General features: G+C 39.1%; 1 protein-coding gene across 8 annotated transcripts in view; it reads right to left on the reverse strand.

The window, feature by feature from the left end:
• The window catches only part of dtna (dystrobrevin, alpha), a 55,831-nt gene that overhangs the window by 3,397 nt on the left and 37,551 nt on the right, over positions 1-14,883 (reverse strand). The window contains exons 7-20 of one of the 8 annotated variants that reach the window (XM_057857752.1): positions 14,744-14,849; positions 11,545-11,711; positions 11,255-11,379; positions 10,515-10,523; positions 10,194-10,277; positions 10,037-10,090; positions 7,157-7,252; positions 5,987-6,068; positions 5,598-5,692; positions 2,413-2,526; positions 2,103-2,199; positions 1,121-1,144; positions 187-346; positions 8-97 (exon numbers count right to left, since the gene is read on the reverse strand). In XM_057857752.1, the coding sequence (XP_057713735.1) occupies positions 8-97; positions 187-346; positions 1,121-1,144; positions 2,103-2,199; positions 2,413-2,526; positions 5,598-5,692; positions 5,987-6,068; positions 7,157-7,252; positions 10,037-10,090; positions 10,194-10,277; positions 10,515-10,523; positions 11,255-11,379; positions 11,545-11,711; positions 14,744-14,849 (1,303 nt within the window). Of the gene's footprint in view, positions 1-7; positions 98-186; positions 347-1,120; positions 1,145-2,102; positions 2,200-2,412; positions 2,527-5,597; positions 5,693-5,986; positions 6,069-6,464; positions 6,628-7,156; positions 7,253-10,036; positions 10,091-10,193; positions 10,278-10,514; positions 10,524-11,254; positions 11,380-11,544; positions 11,712-14,743; positions 14,850-14,883 lie in introns of those variants that run through there. The other 7 variants (XM_057857753.1, XM_057857759.1, XM_057857754.1 and 4 more) reach the window with 7 other exon arrangements.

A 14,883-nucleotide genomic window follows, 5' to 3' on the forward strand; every position in this document is an offset into this window, starting at 1 on the left:
CCAGTACCTGAATTTAGCTCTTTGACCAGCGATGACATTGTGTTGGTAATGGAGTCAGCAGCAATGAGGAGGTCGTTTCTCAAATTTCTCCTGGGACCTTCATTGATGAAGAAAATATAGTAATGAGATGAAAACATGACTTACATTTAATTGCAATCTTTTCGGAAATGAAACCTGCTTAGTTACCCTGCGCAAAGGCCTCCTGAACATCGCCTCCCACGCCCATGAGGGAGTCCTGAGGTGTGTGAGTTGGAGTGGTGCCAGCTGAGTCTGAGTGAATAGGTGTAGGGATGGGCCTGCTGACAGTGTGACTGGGTGATGAGCGTGGAGAGCCAGTACCCTGAGTCTGAAAAACATATTGTCAAATAATATTATCGTTCTCAATTAAAAGGAAAATTAGAGAAACCTGCTGAACTTGTAAGTTTGCTCAGTTACCAGGAAATTAATGGTCTGTCATGTACGTGTTTTTCTTTCCTAATAAGTGAGCAAACTTAAAAATTTAGCAGGGGATGAAAAAAAAAACTCAGTGTTAAGCTCTGAAACTCAGTGTTAAGCTCTGTGCACACCTCTATTGTTTTGTCTTGAAGCATTAAACAGGTTAGGAATATAGTCAGTCTGTTAAGTCTCTACACTTTCTTAACTATTTACATTGTAAACACATCTACGAGCTGTGGTTGCTTACAGTGAACACCTTGTGTCACGGAAGCGTCATAGGCTCACACTGTAAATCCAAAAATAGCGGCCTCTGCTGGTAGACGACATGCTCCAAAGAAGCAATAAATGCTGCATTTTTATGTGGGGAAATTTTGAAATCTGCAACTACTTCTGCTGTTGCCTCTTTCACACAGAAATCCCACAAAAATGGCAGCATCAGAGATTTGTATGCAGAGTATAAATTAATATAGATTTTTTTGTCTATTCAACGACAAAGGAAAGATTCCAGACGATTAAAAACCTGCCACAACTTAAGAAAATGCAGTAGATTGGATATTGAATCTGTTGAAATTGATGCGAAAATCTTTATTTTTTGACACAAGATGCTCACTTCACAACAGTGCATATGTTTACTTCAAAACATGCGCTAAATAGTTTTCTCATCCCTCACACTTTTTGCACTTACAGCTTGTTTTTGTTCCTCAGAAAGCTGTGAAAAAATAACCATATAATGTTAAGTGTGTTTAGAGTTACTCTAGCATGTAATAAGCATGCATTCATCTGGAGCATGTTTGGATAGAATCTTATTGATCCCTTTAGACAATGTAGAAAGGTTTCCTATCCTTTTAAAGAAAGTGTAGCTAGCAAGTAATGTGCATCTCTAAGCACTCTAAAATGTACAATACATCAGTACATATATAATGTTTGCATGCTCTCCGCAGGCTTTTCTCTGGGTACTCTGACCACCGCCCACATTCCGAAAACATACAGTCCCAGAGATTAATCAGCTATGGTATCAAATGTGCATATCAACCCAAGAACAAATGTAAAATACTTTGTGAAAATGCTGGTTGAAGCTAAGAGTGTATCTTTATCCACAGTTAAATGAGTCTGCACTGACATGGGCTTTAAGGTCACTCAGAAGGTTTACCGTTTGCAAATGCAGTCCTTTTTTTTTTTCGTGCCGTGTGTTCTGACCACACTAAGAAAAAGGGGGACGCTTGCAAGCCTGATAACACTCTCCCAACTGTGAAATATGAGGGTGGCAGCATCATGTTGTGGGGTTGTCTTGCTTCAGGAGGGACTGCTGCACTTCACAAAAGATAACAAACTCAAGTTCTCCTGTCAATCTCCTCAACTCGTCTTTTATTATATAGTGTGTGTAAACTTTTGAACGGTAAATCCGGTACATAAAATTACTTAAACAATTGTACATTTTTCAAATAATGAAACTCTAGATTGGAATATTGGAAAATATTGCCAGCGTAATTTGTTATGTGACACTACCTGAAAATCCCAGACACAAAATGAACCAATTTGAATGCAGTTATCTCAACCATAACTTCCCAACGAGAAACAAAATGTATAAAAACGTTCCTCCCGACTGCACAAAAGTAAGGTGACTGGATGAAGCCGTGAAAAAGATGGAGGGCTCTTGTCTGCGCTACCTTGAGAAGCATCATTAGCTGCTCCAGCTGCACCATGAGCTCCCTGCGACTCTCCTGCAGACTCGACATTCTCTGCTCAAGCTCATCTTTCCGTTGCCTGACAGGAAAAAAAAAAAGGTACAGATTGATAGTGCTATTATGTCACATTCATAGCAAAATGAAGGGAAAAAAGCAGACCAAGTCAAGCAGTTAGAATCTGCACTTAACTTTTTATTCACTTTAAAGGAGTCAATTTTCCATAATACTGTATATGTCTCATCCCCTTTAAGTTGTATTGTGTATTTTGGTGACTGGAGAGGTTCTGGCTTACCTGAGAAGTCGTAACTCAGCCAGCAGAGTGGGGTTCTGCTGACCCCTGTCAGGCAGCGGCTGCGAGGCCTCCTCATGCTGGAGACGCAGTCGCTGTATTTCCTGCAAGATTTCTCTGTGTGACATGCACAAAACAGACTTTTTTCAGAAAAGGATTACATCTATGTCAGATTGTGCCTCTTAAACCCCTTTAGTGGTATGATTTAGAACTAATGACTGTTACGAGGGTCAAGAGGAGCTCCCGTCGGGATGACAAATGGATGAATGTGCAACTTTGTAGACTTAGCTGGGTGTCACTGGAATATTGCCAGAAAGATTATGCAGTGTTAAACCTTTACATTCAAAACAACTATAGCTACACTTAATTAAATTCACAATTTCAATTAAGTTGTGGACATTTGTGTAAATTTAACTGCCCACCGCCCCCACAAAATAAAATAAAAATACAAAAAACTATTTCTCATCAGTTTGAACAGGCAGACAAATATGTCTAGTCTTCTAAGTGTATCCAATTGAATACTGTATAAGTTAAAAACTGATAACCTCCCGTGGCGCCTCCAGAAATCTTTCATAGGGGTGGCCAGATGGGGCCACTTAAAATCTTGGGGTGGCCAAAACTAAATACCATAATTTCAGGTTTTCATTATATTATTGCAGTAAAAAGGTCAGGGGAAAACTATCAAAAAGACTTAAGGACACGGCTACTGATATGCTTTGGTGTATTGTGTAATATTTGATGTTACTAATGATTTAATGTGCATCGTCCATAACTGCCCAGTCAACATTTTGAGTTCCACAACAATTCTGTTTTATTGTGTTATGTATATATTAGGCATAAGGTGTACATTTAAGTTAACAAAACAAAATAAATGCATTCATTTGGGATGAAATGCATAACCTGATGCTGCAACAATCTAACGATATACTGGCAAGCGGGGTGGCCAGTGGGGTGGCCAACCAATTTTGGGGATTAACCTCTGCTGTGAATTGGTGTAACAACATTACAGTAGAGGCAAAATTGAAAGGATTCGAATGGGATACAAAAGAAGAGAGAAAAAAGAAATTTGTTCATTGATCACTAGGGGGCAGCAGAATTTTGACTTTAAAACGTGCACCCGCGTCCTCGTGTTCATGTATGTGATGCACGTAAAGAATTTCTGAGTTTCACAGTTGAATTGACACATTACAGGAAACAAATATACAACCGTTATCAAATTAACATAGTTTCAATTTTAAAATATGCTCATGCCTAATATTATTAAGGTTTGCATTTTCCAAACTGCAACTTTGTCCAGGTCAGCATTTAGCAACCCGTGGCTCTAAAGCCGCATGCGGTTCTTTAGCACTGCCTAGTGCCTCACTGCAGCTTTTTCACAAATGTTTGGAAATGGAAAAATATGAGGGCGGGAAATATATTTTTGTTTTAATATGGTTTCTGTGGGAGGACTAAACATGACAAACATATATCTAATTCATTAATATTGCAATGAAGTTAAACAGCCGGCATCCTACAACAGAGTAGTCACATGGTGGATCATTCCCTATAGCAGGGGTCCCCAAACTATTCCACATCGGGCCGCAGTGGGTGTTGGATTTCTTTCCAACAAAACAGGACGAGACCTTTGTACCAATCTGGTGTCTTTCAAGTGTAATCATTTCATTGTAGTCAGGTGCTGCTTGTTTTAGCTGAAACCTCATTGGTTAAGCAATCTGTTCTCAATCGGTAGGAACAAAAACCAGGACCCACATCGGCCCTTGAGGACCGGTCTGGGTACCCCTGCTCTATAGGATGCACTGCAGGGAAAATTAACATTTAATCATGAAGGCTCATTATGTATTTGAAGCCAACTTAGTCATTTTGATAGTAGGCTAATATAGATATATACAATATGTGTTGCCTTCATTAAAAGGCTTATAGACCCTACTCACGTGACGTCACAGCCACGCCCCCGCGCCATGTTGTCCGTATACTCGTCATGTTAATGCATTAGTGCTTCGTAAATTCCTCCTATTATGGCGTGTTTTTCTGCTCGTTAACATTAATAATCAAAATGGTGAAGTCGTGTGTGGCGGTTGGTTGCAAAAACAGAGAAGATAGACGGAGAGACTTGAAGTTTTACCGTATTCCGAGAGACCCGGAGAGGAGACCGAGATTGACTGCTGCAATTCGAAAACTGGGCTCCAAACGACTACCACAGATTATGTAGTAGTCATTTTATATCTGGTAAGATGCATTTAATATATATTTAGAGGGTTTTGGGCTGACAACCACAATTAAGATCATTGCTAGGCTAATCGCCGACAACATACACTCAGACGTTGTGAATGAACTACCTGAAAATATATAATTATAAGGGGATAATCAGACAGTTGTCATACAATTAATTTACAATTTCACTATTGAGGTCAAAAGCCAAAAAATAAATTCAACTAGGGACAATCTGGAGTAGTGCTATCGCACTTCATATTTATTACATATTATATATGTATGTAGTGAGAGTGCTATCGCTAAACCATATAAACATTAAAAGCCCTAGCTCCATTGACAAATGACATGAAATACATTAGACTTGACAGTGGATGTTAGCAAGAACAAAAGATTTTGAATTGAAAATTTCGTAACTCACCTTCGGAGCACAAGATTCCTGCCGAATTTTCGTGTACGACGACCTGTTTCACCCAACCAGCAACGTAGCATTTATAAGCCTCCAAGTTCTTAAAGTTTTTCAAACTTTCGTGAGAATATGCTGATTTTGTGTGGACAAGATAGTTGTAAATATCAGGGTCAGGCAAAGATGGCGAAGACAGCGGGTCGAAAAACATCGATTTAGGCATCAAATACGGATCTGGCGAATGGATAAACTGAAGCTTTTCCACGTAACGCCTTTTATGCAACGCATCCAATGAGTTTACAGCGTCAGATAACACCGGGGCTTCCATGAATTGCTCTATAACTTGCACGACTAATTGAAAACAATGAGAATAGGTCTAAAAAATAGGTACAAAATGGCGGCCGGATACAGCGACATGTCATTTTGTGACGTAGGTGAGTAGGGTCTATACAGTATAAGGCTTTTAATTTTTTTGCAGCTCTAGACATATTTGTTTTTTGGTCCAATATGGCTCTTTCAACATTTTGGGTTGCTGACCCCTGGTCTAGGTAACACTCCCAAAGACATACTTCACCTGTTTTTACTCTCCAGCTCAGCTATGAGCTGCCTCTGCTGTTTGTTGGCATCCAGAGAGCACGGCAGGTCTGCGGGGACTCTGTGCTGCTGCGCCTAAAGCAGAGATACCATGTTAAAACCAAAATTTTGTTAAAACCAACAATGAAAAACAAAATAACATAACCCAACAATGAAAGACAAAATAACGTAAATTGTACCGAGTAGTCAATTTTTTTTTAAATCAAATATTATATATATTTTTTTGCCATTTTTAGTGTTTTATGACCAATGACCAAGCATACAGTTGGAGAGTGTTTACGTATACAAGTTGAAGTGAAAAACCTCACAAATTCAGCAGGGGATCAAATAATGATTTTCCCCAGTGTATTGTATGTTCATGAGTCTAACCGCAGCATCTGCAGCCAAGCGAGCAGCGTAGCGGGCAATGAGGCTGTGCTCCTCGTCTTGATGGTTGGTGCTCTCTAGCAAGCTGATGGAGAGGGGAAAAGAGATACAATCATAAAATAACACATTGAATACACAATATGTACACATTTAAAAAAATAAATAAAAGAAGCGCCGGCATAGCACTCGTAACCACTCTATACACGAACCATACTGTATATGTTATTGCTGAGTTACTAATTTAATATAGCCGTCGATATAACAATGGAGCCAACTTCCATTAAGATGCAGCCAGACATATTAGTGTACACGCAGGCAACTCTATTTTTATGTTGTTAGTAAGTGAAGAAATAGAGAGAGAGAGGGAAAGGGAGAGACAGAGAGAGATTATGTAACCTGTCTGACAAAAAAATAAAACAAATTTAGTCTGAGGAAGATTACTCAACTCACCGCAATGCCTAACCCATCACAACATAGTGAGGGGAAAAAAAAGTTTTTTTCACAAGAAAAGTAATGATGCTTAGTCAAATTTTTAACATGATATGATGGGAATTTTTTTTTTTACTGAACTAATAAGAATGGGTGACAATAGGAGCAAAAAAAATCTTGATTTCATGTGAATGATGGCGTGATGTCATGGTTTTCTGTAAAAAAAAAAAAAATGCATTACTCCAATGAGAAAAGTCATATTTTTCCATGATAATATCCAACTCTTATGAAGATAAAATCAGAAAATGATTATTATATTATATACATGTCAGAGAGAAAAATAGATAGGTTCACAATATAAGAAGTGTTTTTACTAGATGAAAGATGTGATCTTTTAGAAATAAAGTTCTGAGGCAAAAAGAGCTGTTATTTTAGGACAATAAAACCACTTAAAATCTTAAGAGATAAAGTCAGTTTTTACAAGACTACAAAAAAAGTTGTTATCTTATAAATCATGCATTCATAGTTGCAATCTTCCGATAACACAAAATTATTTCCTGCGTGAGTATGAGTATACTCCTTTTTTAATACTCGGGGTACATTGTGCCTAATAAAGTAGCCAGTGAGCGTAAATCTGTAAAAATATTGTTTTGGTTAATGTATTAGAAGAAAATACTTTGAATAGTATGCATGCTGGTTTTTCACACAGTGAGGTTCATCAGAGAAAGGCACACACCCACTAACCATGTCTTGGGGTTGTTTTGAAGCAGTTTCACATAGAGGCCAATCAGAATGTGCTCGTCAGCAAGTCTGTCAACGGCATCTAGGTTGCAGTGTAACCTGACGCGTGCAGGAATTCATAAACAAAATAGTGACAAAAAAATGACACAGGTGACAAAAGAAAAGCTGGCCCAAGAACGGAAGGGAGTAAAAAACAACAAAAGAGATTTGAGGAGACGCCTGAAAAGCAGCCATTCACGGGTGACTGAAGAGGAACAAGGCCACTTTATGCGTGCTGCCTCCAGCGTGATTAAGGACATGCCCTGCAGACACACTACACGCTGCGTGCACTATTTACACACTACATGTATTGAAGCAGTGTCCCATCCAAAACTACATAATGCAATTTTATCAAACACAATGCAAATAAATTGTGTATAAGGCAAAAAAACCCAAAAAACTAAAGGCTTCAATGTTCCGGCTCAAAGTTGTTTCATCCCAGAAAGCTGGCTGCGTTAAACAAGCATGCAGTTTAATTCGATACTGCAAGCATTCAGCGACTGAACAATGGTTGCTCTATTGTTAAACTTCGAAGAATTTGAGGCCACGGTAAAGCACAGGTGATGCACATAATGAAATAGGTGGCTACATGTTAACAGGACTATACTTCTGGCTGAGCCATACAGTACATTACAGAAGATTCCCCTGAAAATGTTCCGATTTTAAACCAAAACAACTGAAAGCAGATCATGCAATACAAAGTCGAGTTCAATAGTGTGGTTCACCAGTAGCACCATAATCATTCTCTCAGTATGTGCCATTATCTATGCTGCATAAACTTGGAATTCCTAAACCTGCTGGCACTGTCAGTCTTAGTTGCATAAGCTCACACAGACATATAATAAATTACTTGGCAGGCTGTGTCAATACAGACTGCCCAGATGCTCTAACATGCTCAAAAGCTTACAGAATACCACTCACTCATCACATGATCCTACTGTATATTTCTATTTTTGAAAGGGAGAAGTGTTCCCTGGGGAAGCACTTATATTAAATGCAGGTGTAACTGAAGTCAAACACGACTTGCCATGTACGTCTGATTCAGAAAAAAACAACCTACAGTAGTATGAAAAAGTATCTGAACCTTTTGGAATTTCTGACATTTCTGCATAAAATCCCCATCAAATGTGATCTGACTGTCAAAATCACACAAATGGAAAAAAACTGTCTGCTTTAACTAAAACCGCCCAAACATTTATATGTTTTCAGATTTGAATGAGGATATTATGCAAACAATGACAGAAAGGGGGAAAATAAGAAGGTGAACATCACATTTAATATTTTGTGGCCGCCCCTTTGGCAGCAATAACTTCAACCAGACGCTTTCTGTAGCTGATGATCAGTCTGGACATCGATCAGGACTAATCTTGGCCCAATCTTCTCTTTTCACAGTGGGGGTGGGGTGTACATGTTGGTGAGCTGTTACATGACGTTGTGTGTTACTGCCAAACAATTCAACTTTGGTTTCATCAGTCCACAAAATATCTTGCCAAAACTTCTGTGAAGTGTCCAAGTGCCTTTTTGCGAACGTTAAACGAGCAACAATGTGTTTTTTTTTTAGACAGGAGTGGCTTCCTCCGTGGAGTCCTCCCATGAACACCATTCTTTGCCATAGTTTGACATATAGTTGATGTGTGCACAGATATATTGGACTGTGCCAGTGATTTCTGTAAGTCTTTAGCAATCACTCGAGTTCTTTTTTACCTCCCTGAGTATTCTGCCCTGAACTCTTGGCGTCATTTTGGTGGACGCAGACAGATTAACCAATCATCATGTGGAGAAGCAGAGTATCCGGGCCAGCCAAGCCCTGCCCATAAACCTCCAGAGACGTGCCGCGTCTGATGGGCTGGACAAACCCAGCCTTTAGGCAATGACTTGTTTCGTTTCGCAGTAGTGGAACAATGCAATCTCATCTCTGGAGATGCGCAGCGTGCACACTGTTTAAAGGACTGTGAAGCTGCGCAAATGAAGGAAAAGTAAGCTGCGTCGTAACCAGTGATGATGAAGCTGATTCTTAACAAAAGTTGAGCACATGGTAGCGCATATTTTGTACACACAACAGGTGAGCTTCCCTTGCAGTCTTAGAGCAATCGCCTTTTGTAGGTGGGTAGGTTCCGTGTACATTTCGGCCATTCGTTTTTCCTTTAAATTTTGGAAAACAAAACACACCAAATGAGCCCAATTCCATTTTCTGTTTTTATTTGTATTAACCAAAAAGGATAAATGAATCGTCTCCTGTTTCCCCATTAAAAACCGGTCATTCAGTAACGGAAAATGAGCCTTAACGTGTTTTTACAATTTTAGTTTATTGAACAGAAGTCGAAAAACAAAATGCACCTAATATTTCTTTTCCACCAAGATCGCTTTTAAAATGAACCCCGAAGACAATGTTCTTCTTCTTATAAATCAAAACAGATTAATAAACTTATATTGGAAAAATAGATTAAGGATTGTTTTCTGTTATGGAAACACCTAGTTTTTAATAGGGAAACGGGAGATGATTAATTTCTCGTTTTTTTGCTAACACACATAAAAACAAAAAACATAATTGGGCTAGTTTTTTTCTCTAAAATTAGAAACGAACAATGAATGGCCGAAGGGTACACGGACCGGGTAGGTATGTGGGTAGGTAGTAACTAATTCACCTAGCAGAAATTATGAATACATTTGTTATGCACTTTTATTCTGACAATACCTGAAAAACAAATTGGTGACGATATTGCTCTACTTTGACCAATCTATCAGGCATCTTCAACTGGGTTGCATCTCTATTTTATTTTTATAACCCATGTTAGTGCACTGCACACACGCATCAGAGCACTCTCACACACCTGTGTCACTTACCCCCTGCCTTTCAACAGATGTTGAGCAATATCATGACTCCTGGTGTAAGGCAAACTAGGTGCATTCAGCAAGAGGAGGTAATATACAGGCATACGCAATTGTTTTGAAATGAACTCTTGAAAAAAAAAAAATCCAGGACAGCCATTGCTCTACTCACTTTTTGGTAGAGTACGGGTTCCCTGATGTTGGCATGGAGTGGGAAAACGAGTATTCACTGGGGATGTTCATTGGTCTTGGTGGCCTAGGGAGAGCACAAGGTTTGTGGTTTCAAATACAAAAATCACATTTGTGAAATATTAAGCTATAGAAGCACAAACTACCAAATACATGCAATGAAATGAACAGCAAAGCAAAAGAACTTAACACCCGCTAAAGAGTGGGTGAGTAGTGGGTGATTACAAAGCATTGGAGGAAAAAAATACACTATGATTCAAAAGGACACATTTTGGGAGGTGTTAAAGAATCAAAGAACACTCACCACGTGTCTCTAACAGAGAACAAAGGAAAGGAAAAAGAGAAAAGTCACTTGTTTAATATCAACAAGCAGTACAGATACTTTTATATGAAAATAACTACTTTGTATTAAAAGAGTAAATGCCAACTAGTGGTACATCTTATTGACAACTTTGTGAAGTGATAAATGTGCTGAGAAAGAGTCTGTTAAATTCATTATCTGCCATTGATGGCAATAGAAGTTGAGCATAATTTATCTGGGCAGGCTGGCAATAAATGATGATGTTTCAGTGCCAGTGGCAGTGATAGAAATCCAATCCATTTGCACTGAGAAGAGTTGGCCAGTTCTCCAAGTTAAAATGTGATTTTAAAAAAGTCGATTGCCGTCATTGACAACTTATGAATTCATTGTTCTGACTGCAAAGTCTGGATTATGTGCTGTGCCTGCAAAAAAAATATTTAAACCTGATTTTTCATAGGATTTCCTACTAAATTCTCATAGGAATGCTTTGCCTTCCTGAGGCGATTTGTGTTGGGTGGGCAATGTAATTTAACAAAAAAACACCAGAAATACTCTCACACAGACACAAAATCCCCTGCGAAGGAAACAATGGCGACATTGTTGTAGATTGCAATCATTCTCAGGCTGTAATTGATTAGTTGACCTATGGGATTGACTGGAGTTACTCAAGATTTAGAGGAGGCAGTATCTAGATCAATTTTAGTGGAGAATGTATGGAAAATAACTGAAGAAGAAAAACGTACACAATATGGGCGAGGTTGAGAGGTTTCTCCGGCATTTCGGGGAACATAGGATGAAGAGGCTCTCTGCTGGATGCGCAACTCAGGGACTTGCTAAGGGCATGGGATAGCTTTTTTGCAGGGGATTTCTGAGGACAGAGGACAAGAGGTATACACTCATTTCTTTTTAAAAACACACACATAAGGCGGTCACAAACACAGCTTGAATGCGACCCTTATGTCACGGTGCAAAAATAGCCGCATTGACTGGTCCGGCTGCAGACACACCTCCCTTACCCCTCCCCACTCCTTACCCATGATGTATACTCCTTCATTTGATGCTGGTTGCTATGGGAACCACTGGCATGCCCCCTCCAGAAGCAGTCCTGACAGAGCTGGTAATTATGACATTGCTGGCAGCGGTAGCGGAAGCCCATCATACTCTCAGTGTGGCAGTAGGAGCACTCGACCGGGTGGAAAACTGCAGGGGGGAGAACACACATATAAGTAATTGTGGTATTAAACACAGATCTTTTTGCATAGAATATCCCATAGAAGTCGTTATTGTCATGTAAGGACACAAGTGGTGACATTTATCTTGCTGTAGTCCAAGGATGAGGAAACTATGACCCCCGAAAGAATATTATCTAGCCCTTTATGTAAATCTAACTCATTCATTTCGATTGAGAGCAAGTGACATTAAATCCTTTTTAAATGGTCTTCTGTCTCTGTCAGTGGCAGTACATGAATTAAGTGGGGTTGTTAGGACACCTATAATACATGAACTTTCACCAGGATATAGACTTTTGGGTTCCCTGCCTTTTTTAGGTCTCCAAAAGACATTTATTTACCCTAATTTCTAATGTATAATACTCTATCATGTACGGTGCCTCCCAAAAGTATTCGGCCCCCTTGAACCTTGCAACCTTTCGCCACATTTCAGGCTTCAAACATAAAGATATAAAATTTTAATTTTTTGTCAAGAATCAACAACAAGTGGGACACAATCGTGAAGTGGAACAAAATTATTGGATAATTTAAACTTTTTTAACAAATAAAAAACTGAAAAGTGGGGCGTGCAATATTATTCGGCCCCCTTGCGTTAATACTTTGTAGTGCCACCTTTTGCTCCAATTACAGCTGCAAGTCGCTTGGGGTATGTTTCTATCAGTTTTGCACATCGAGAGACTGACATTCTTGCCCATTCTTCCTTGCAAAACAGCTCGAGCTCAGTGAGGTTGGATGGAGAGTGTTTGTGAACAGCAGTCTTCAGCTCTTTCCACAGATTCTCGATTGGATTCAGGTCTGGACTTTGACTTGGCCATTCTAACACCTGGATACGTTTATTTTTGAACCATTCCATTGTAGATTTGGCTTTATGTTTTGGATCATTGTCCTGTTGGAAGATAAATCGCCGTCCTAGTCTCAGGTCTTGTGCAGATACCTACAGGTTTTCTTCCAGAATGTTCCTGTATTTGGCTGCATCCATCTTCCCGTCAATTTTAACCATCTTCCCTGCCCCTGCTGAAGAAAAGCAGGCCCAAACCATGATGCTGCCACCACCATGTTTGACAGTGGGGAAGGTGTGTTCAGGGTGATGAGCTGTGTTGCTTTTACGCCAAACATATCGTTTTGCATTGTGGCCATAAAGTTCAATTTTGGTTTCATCTGACCAGAGCACCTTCTTCCACATGTTTGTTCTCCCAGGTGGCTTGTGGCAAACTTTAAACGAGACTTTTTATGGATATCTTTGAGAAATGGCTTTCTTCTTGCCACTCTTCCATAAAGGCCAGATTTGTGCAGTGTACGACTGATTGTTGTCCTATGGACAGACTCTCCCACCTCAGCTGTAGATCTCTGCAGTTCATCCAGAGTGATCATGGGCCTCTTGGCTGCATCTCTGATCAGTTTTCTCCTTGTTTGAGAAGAAAGTTTGGAAGGATGGCCGGGTCTTGGTAGATTTGCAGTGGTCTGATGCTCCTTCCATTTCAATATGATGGCTTGCACAGTGCTCCTTGAGATGTTTAAAGCTTGGGAAATCTTTTTGTATCCAAATCCGGCTTTAAACTTCTCCACAACAGTATCTCGGACCTGCCTGGTGTGTTCCTTGGTTTTCATAATGCTCTCTGCACTTTAAACAGAACCCTGAGACTATAACAGAGCAGGTGCATTTATACGGAGACTTGATTACACACATTTGGATTCTATTTATCATCATCGGTCATTTAGGACAACATTGGATCATTCAGAGATCCTCACTGAACTTCTGGAGTGAGTTTGCTGCACTGAAAGTAAAGGGGCCGAATAATATTGCACGCCCCACTTTTCAGTTTTTTATTTGTTAAAAAAGTTTAAATTATCCAATCAATGTTGTTCCACTTCACGATTGTGTCCCACTTGTTGTTGATTCTTGACAAAAAAATTAAATTTCATATCTTTATGTTTGAAGCCTGAAATGTGGCAAAAGGTTGCAAGATTCAAGGGGGCCGAATACTTTTGCAAGGCACTGTATAATACGTATGCGAGAAATCATGCATCGTAAGTTTTTAATTTCTTTTAATACAAGTTTGACAAATGAGGCACAGTATTATCAGCGTAGTAATGTGTATTTTATTTTATTCGTTTTCAAAGTTTCTTTTTTTTTTTTTTTTTTTTTTTTTTAAATAACAAATACTATTCTTTTTTAATCTGATACGTCCTAGGAGTACTGACATTTCTGAGCCTATGAACACATCACTCTCTTAGCAAGCGAGATCAGTGCTCAAAAGTGAAAAGTTTGAAACATTGGATGAAAAATCTGGATTATTATTGTGATATTTTAAGAGGCTAAAGTGAACAAGGATATACGTACTTTAGGTTGGATGATGATTAGTTGCTCTTTCGGGATACAAGCCACGTTACAATAAGACAGCAGTTATCAACGCAGACAAACACACATGGTCTGATTCACAATGAGTAGCAAAATGTTACTATCTATCAATTTGTAACCTTAAACATTGCACATGGTATAAGAATAAAAGTATGCCTACACATTTTTCATGGGCTCTAGCTGGAGGTAAACTTCAACACAATATGACCATTTTTCTTCATTTTATTTATGCCTATGTATTATACAACACCTCCAATTCATGGTATTTCTCTTAAAAGTTGTGCATTGTATTTACATTAAATAGGGATAATAATTCATCCTCAAAGGGCTATGATTCATAAAAATCCCCAAAACATTCAACTCAAACTCAAACAAAGTTTGTGAGTTAAGTCTTAATAATTCATTCTGCCTGAGGTGCACACATTTGCTTGTGTGATGACTTGTATGATGCATAGAACAATTTAATCATCATACACAGAAACAAACAAGATAAAAATACAGACGAACTTCTTAAGCATTAGTTCTTAACTATTATCAACCTAGGATGCAGATGTTCCTATTGTTGTCAATCCGCCACCCAGTTTTACATGAGTGAAAAACAATAAACAACTTGTATTGTTAGGGAATCGCCTCTGAAAACCTACCATTCTCCACATTAGCCAGCCGGTGCATGAGCGGTAACCACACGAGACACTGAGGAGGCGGGTCTGACATCAAAGTGTCCAGGAAAATGTTGAGAGAGACCTTTTTCTGCATACAGTATAACAATGCATAGCAAGTGATA

The sequence above is a fragment of the Corythoichthys intestinalis genome, chromosome 14 (assembly GCF_030265065.1).
Source record: "Corythoichthys intestinalis isolate RoL2023-P3 chromosome 14, ASM3026506v1, whole genome shotgun sequence".
NCBI lineage: Eukaryota > Metazoa > Chordata > Actinopteri > Syngnathiformes > Syngnathidae > Corythoichthys > Corythoichthys intestinalis.